Source organism: Pelobates fuscus, chromosome 5 (assembly GCF_036172605.1).
Source record: "Pelobates fuscus isolate aPelFus1 chromosome 5, aPelFus1.pri, whole genome shotgun sequence".
Classification (NCBI taxonomy): Eukaryota; Metazoa; Chordata; class Amphibia; order Anura; family Pelobatidae; genus Pelobates; species Pelobates fuscus.
This window is the reverse complement of record NC_086321.1, coordinates 295,975,423-295,981,422: the sequence shown is the minus strand read 5'-3', so window position 1 is coordinate 295,981,422 and position 6,000 is coordinate 295,975,423. Positions and strand designations below refer to the sequence as shown.

At 44.2% G+C, this 6,000-nt stretch overlaps 1 protein-coding gene across 1 annotated transcript in view; it reads right to left on the bottom strand.

Annotated features, from left to right (window-relative positions):
* Positions 1-1,818: 1,818 nt before the first annotated feature.
* Positions 1,819-6,000, bottom strand: part of HSD11B1L (hydroxysteroid 11-beta dehydrogenase 1 like) — a 28,673-nt gene continuing 24,491 nt past the window's right edge. Inside the window, exons 6-7 of the mRNA XM_063455467.1 lie at positions 3,031-3,196; positions 1,819-2,060 (exon numbers count right to left, since the gene is read on the bottom strand). Coding sequence (XP_063311537.1) covers positions 1,853-2,060; positions 3,031-3,196 — 374 coding nt within the window. The 3' untranslated portion in view covers positions 1,819-1,852. The remainder of the gene's footprint in view (positions 2,061-3,030; positions 3,197-6,000) is intronic.

Here is a 6,000-nt window from a genome sequence, read left to right as displayed (position 1 = left end):
TAAGATAAGTCTGGTCTGGTTCATGGTAACCTGAGGTATATGCAAACCAAGGTTAAGTGATGCCTCAAGTAATTGTGAAATATCAGAGGCATCAAAGGGGGGAATGTGATGTAATTCCAGTAAAATACAAGTTTAGCAGGCTAAGATTGCCACAAGGCATATGTATGTATATGTGTTTGTAGTATCAGTTACTTAATTACACGTAGCTAAGATACTGTCATCACTGTACTGACCAGGTGCAGGAATGTAAGAACTGGAATTACGCGTCCCTCTCCTTTGTATCAGATGAGCCACGTGGTTAGACCGGATGGATGAGTTTAGACTCTATTCATTAAATAGGTTAAGGGTATGTGTGGGTGTAGTTAATTGTGGGAGGAGCTACAGTGCTATATAAGGAATGTACTCTATGTATTCAGTACTCAGACTTTGCTGTATTTTGGTGACGCTAGTCCCTCTGAGTCCCGATCGGTGATCCAATAAAGAATCTCTTCCTTCCTGAAGAAACCTGTGTCCATCTCTCTGTGCTTGGCTTCCGTCAGTTTCTCCGGTATCAGCAGCTCTGAGTACTCTGAAGTCAGCAATCGGTTTAGTTATAGCAAGCTTACAGTTACAGGATAACGTGATATAGGTTTATCAGACGCACAGATGTAATCACTGTTAACCCCTTAAGGACACATGACGTGTGTGACACGTCATGATTCCCTTTTATTCCAGAAGTTGTGTCCTTAAGGGGTTAAACTGATTAGATTCTGTAAATACTGCTTCAGAGCTGAAAGTGCCAAACAGGTTTTAAAGGAAATCTCCAGGCACCATAACCACTACAGTGTACTGTAGTTGTAATGTTACCAGGAGTACCCTGACACCTCACTAATGTAAGTAATCAAACCACTTGCCAGCGGTCACAGGGGTCACAGGCAAACCGCCTAGGCTGCTGTTCAAGGGGTCCCCCTGGAGATGGATTTCCAGGGGGCCCGGTCACGCTGTTAAAGCGCCCAGCACGACCGGGCCCCCTGTGATGACATCAGTCAGAGCTGGGAGGAAGTGACTGCCTGTCACTCCTCCCAGCTACAAGAGAGCCGCGTGGGAGGAAGTCAGAGTGGGAACTCTGACTCCCATCAGGCTGTGCCCCCACTGGACCCCGGGGAAAGTCACCCTACTGCAAAAAGTAGGAAACCTGAAACATTTTGTATATGTGTGTGTGTCTCTGTATGTATGTGTGTGTGTCTGTGTAAGAGAGTGTGTGGGTATGTACGTGTGTCTGTCAGTGTGTATGTGTCTGTATGTATGTGTGTCTGTTGTATGTATCTGTCTTTGTTTATTTGTGTGTGTGTCTGTGTGTATGTGTCTCTCTATGTATGTATCGGGGGGGGGAGGGGCACAGATTGAGGGGGAGGAGATGGTGATGGGCAGGGGGGCACTGATCAGTTTCGCACCGGGGCCCCAGGGATTGTGTGTACGCCACTGCCACTTGTTTGTGATTAGCTGATGCTCTCGGACAGGGCTTAGCCCAGGAAAGCTTACGAGGAGTGGCATGGAACAGCACCCCAAGGACCCCAGGTAAGCAGTCAAGCTGTAAGACTTACCTGTGAGTTTGCTACAGTGACACTAAACTGGGCTTTATTGTTCATTAACACTGCAGATCTGGTATCAGTCTGTCACACTACAGTGAAGGGAGAGTGGAGAGCTGCTAGCCTCAGATTAGAGGATTCTAAAGGCACATGATTGTTACTTACCTAAGTAATGAAGGCAAGCAATATTTGAAATCACAGGTCATATCAAACTTATGTCAAATATAACAAAACTAATAAATCCAGGGAGTAACAGTAGCATATATAATTTTTTATTTTAGTTACTAAAGTGCTTTTTGCTCCTGTCTCTGTGGTTCATAATTAAATGTCCTCAGTATTGCCCAGTCTCTTATCTGTGGAAACCAGTCCCGGAAGAAGCATGTAGGCCAGACATACCAGGGATAGTACATCTCTTTCACACGTCTTGCACCTGCTGACACCACGGCAAATGCAGCATCTTTGGCAGGGTACGCAGAAATGGAGACTTTTTCTCTGCAGAAAAAATGCATAAGTGAAGGTAAAATATTGCAGAATATATATATAACTTGACCATTTCCTATCATTCCATATTCTCCATTTCACTATGTCACTTTTTTAAGGCTCCCCATTCAACCTTTACTCATTAAGTTGATAGCATTTCCTATGTCCCACATCCTCAGCTATTTTTTTGTTTGTTTCTACCCCGTTCCTATCCATTGTATACACAGTGCTGACTGTTCCTTTACGGTCTATCAACAAACAGCATCTTTACATAAGTAATTATTTCACCTAGCTCTCCATTATTGTGCTGTAAAATAAGTCTTGAAACAATTCTTCCGGAGGATTAGAAAAGCATAGTTATAAAAAAATCAGTTTAATAGTGTGAGCCTAAATGACCTATATAATACCACCCAGTCTGATAGAACAGCAGTTTTCCTTTTCAAGTTAAGATTCACTGACAGCTGGCTTCACCAATCATTAGTGCTGAACTAAGTCAATTTAAGCAAATTAGTACACTGGCCCATAGGCTTGCGCATGGGGTATGCCTGGGCACACCCTAATCTCCCCGCAGCCTGCGCATGGATCGAGGCCGGCAGGGGACATCACATGGACCTCTGCACAGGTCCATGCAGAGCCAGCGCTACCTGAGCGGCGCCGGCCCTGCTGTGTGCCTCCATAGGCCGGTGGGGAGATCAAAGATCTCCCTCACTGGCCCACAGGCAGGGAGGAAGGCAGGAGAGGACCCGGTGAGCTCTAGCCAGCAGCTCCGCCGGGTTCCTCTTGCGAGGTCGGAGGCAAGAGTTCACTCACTACTAGGTCCACCAGGAATCAAGGATGGCAGCAAGGATATCATGATCTTGGCATGAGTGTATTACTTAATGGAAGATGTCAAACAATCTACCTAAGATTAATATGCACACCCTTCACAGAGTCCTCTACAGCTGCAGCAGAGATGTAATAAATAAGCTTAGTCAAGACTCACTTTGTCTTCTCCATGGCTGACTGGGTGTCAATTAAACCCAGAATACAGAGTGTGATGGATATAGGAGATTCACGCATTGTCAGCTCATGCCGCAGTGCCACAAAGAATCCTTCCAGGGCAAATTTGGTGGCAGCATAGGGTGCTGCAAATGGAATAGGTGTTTTACCTGGAAAGGGAAAATATGTACTTTATTACATTTCTCCATTGGTTGCCCACCAATAAAATGGATACAGTAAAAACATGAGATAAAAAGATAAAGATTGTTCTTAGAATAACATTTTTATTATGCCATATTTATTTATATGTATGCAGTTATCCTCTACGCAAAACAGAAAAAAATAATCTTAATGGGGAGCTGTCAGGCACCCACCTAACCCTCCACTCCCCTGCCACAATCGTTTTACAGAGGTTTGTGTTACATTTCTGTACCCCTGCCTCTGGTCCACCCAAGCTTCTCACTGCAGGGCATGCCTCCTCCATGATGCAGTTACTCTGTCTTCATTGCCAGCATATTGGAGTGTGAATGGAGTGAAATCAGTCACTCCATTTTTTTATGTCACGGCGCTTGCCAGACGAGCTCCAATGCAGCGTGGTTAAAGTAGAGAGAAGGCGTGCTCCAACGAGAGTCGTTCGCACAAGCTATATGGGAATGCTGCCAGTTAATCTTGGCCTTACCTCCTTTTATGGCTCCTTAGGTTCTGCTCCTAAATCCGCTTGCGAACTTTTGTGCATTATCATCATGCACGTGACCGCCATTGGCCAAGCAGAGCTGTTCTTAGGATATTTAAACTCAGTTTGAATATTTCTCAGAGCCCTGTCATGGTTTCTTTTTTGGTTATCCGAGAGTGCTTTATTTGTATTGATTCTTGTGTATTTTGACCTTGGCTTGTACTTTGACTATTCTGACTTCTGTGTGACAATAGTTAACATCACTGGGAGCAGATGGATACTTTACCAAGGTTCCTAAGTTGTTCCTATGCCCATTGTTGGTGCACCCTGTGCCCATTGTTGGTGAGTGTTTATAATGTGTTTGTATATTGTAAATTGTTTTGTGTGCTCTCCTGCCCTGTTGATGCTTGTTACCAACTAAGTTGGTTTGGCTATGGAACCTGTATAGCGCCCTCTGTTGCTAGTAACAGCAATATGCACTACCTGAATAGCAAAGCTCGTTAATTTGCATATTCAGGTAGATTTACCTATTGCTAATTCTGCATGCAGGAGATATATTTTTGTTGGTTATTGAATTCCTCATTCTTTGTAGATATGTTATTGTGTTGTTATAATTCCCTGTATGTTTTGATTACAGTATATACTCGAGTATAAGTCGACCCGAATATAAGTCGAGACCCCTAATTTTACCCAAAAAAACTGGGAAAACGTATTGACTCGAGTATAAGACTACGGTGGGAAATGCAGCAGCTACTGGTAAATTTCTAAATAAAATTATATCCCCAAAAAATTATATTAATTGAATATATTTTTACAGTGTGTGTATATAATGAATGCAGTGTGTGTGTGTGTGTGTATGAATGCAGTGTGTGTGTGTGTATGAATGCAGTGTGTGTGTGTGTGTATGAATGCAGTGTGTGTGTATGAGTGCAGTGTGTATGAGTGCAGTTTGTGTGTGTGTGTGATGCAGAGTGTGTTTGTGTGTGTGATGCAGAGCCTTGGTGGGGGGTGGGCATTTTTATTATTGTTTTTGTTATATTATTATTTTAATATTATTTTTTTTGTTATATTATTAATATTTTTTATTTGTTTTATTATTATTTTTTTAAATATTATTAATATTTTATTTTATTATTATTTACAGTTTTATTTGTTTTTATTTGTCCCCCCTCCCTGCTTGTTAGCTGGCCAGGGAGGGGGGCTCTCACTCCCTGGTGTTCCAGTGGATGGGCTGTGTAGGAGGGGGCTGGCAGCAAGCGTTTACTTACCTTTCCTGCAGCTCCTGTCAGCTCACTTCTCTCTCCTCCGGTCCGGTCAGCTCCCACTGTAACCCGTGGCAACACTCTGACCCCGCGGCTCTCGCGAGACTTGCAGTGGGCAGCTGACCGGACCGGAGAAGAGAGAAGGGAGCTAACAGGAGCTGCAGGAAAGGTAAGTAAACGCTTCCTGCCAGTCCACAACAGGACCGCCGTGCGGCGGGCTCCTTGTCTGTATAATGGCAATGTAAATTGCCATAATACAGACAGTGACTCGAGTATAAGTCGAGTGGGGTTTTTTCAGCACAAAAAATGTGCCTGCCTATTGAAGACTATGGAGGTTCGCCCGGTTCGCGAACATTCGCGGAAGTTCATTCTATACCAGAATGATGGGGAAAAAATGTATGGAGAAGGCTTGGAGCAGCTGATGATCTGACTAATACCACATCATCTGAGAAACACGGTGGAGGCAGTCATATGCATGGCACTGGGTCACTAGTGTTTATTGATGATGTGAAAGAAGACAGAAGTAGCTGAATAAATTCTGAACTGTACAGGGATATATTGTATGATCAGATTCAGCCAAATTCAGCAAAGTTGATTCAACCGCATTTCACTTTACAGATGGACAATGACACAAAACATACTGCATGTTAGTTCCTTTTGGAAATGTTTGTGTTCTGTGTGGATTTAGGGATCCCAGTGACAGAGTCTTCAGACCTGGTCGCTGGCTGCAGGATCCCTCTATCCCTGGGATGAATCAAAAGAGCTAGGCCTGAGAGCCGCAAGAGCCTTTGTAAAGGCAATAGCTATAATCACATTATAGGCAGTGTTCTGGATACCTGCCAGGAAGAAGAGCTGCAGCGGCATAGGCAGAAGGGACGATACCTGCCTGGAAGGAGAAAGCTGCAGAAAAATAGGCAGAGGGGATGATACCTGTCTGAAAGGAGAGCTGCAGCCCGGTCGGGTGGAAGAGCTCCTGAGAGACCCCAGTCAAGCTTCGGCAAGTGGCTGGGAAGCAGATTGGGCAGAGGTACTCAGTCGG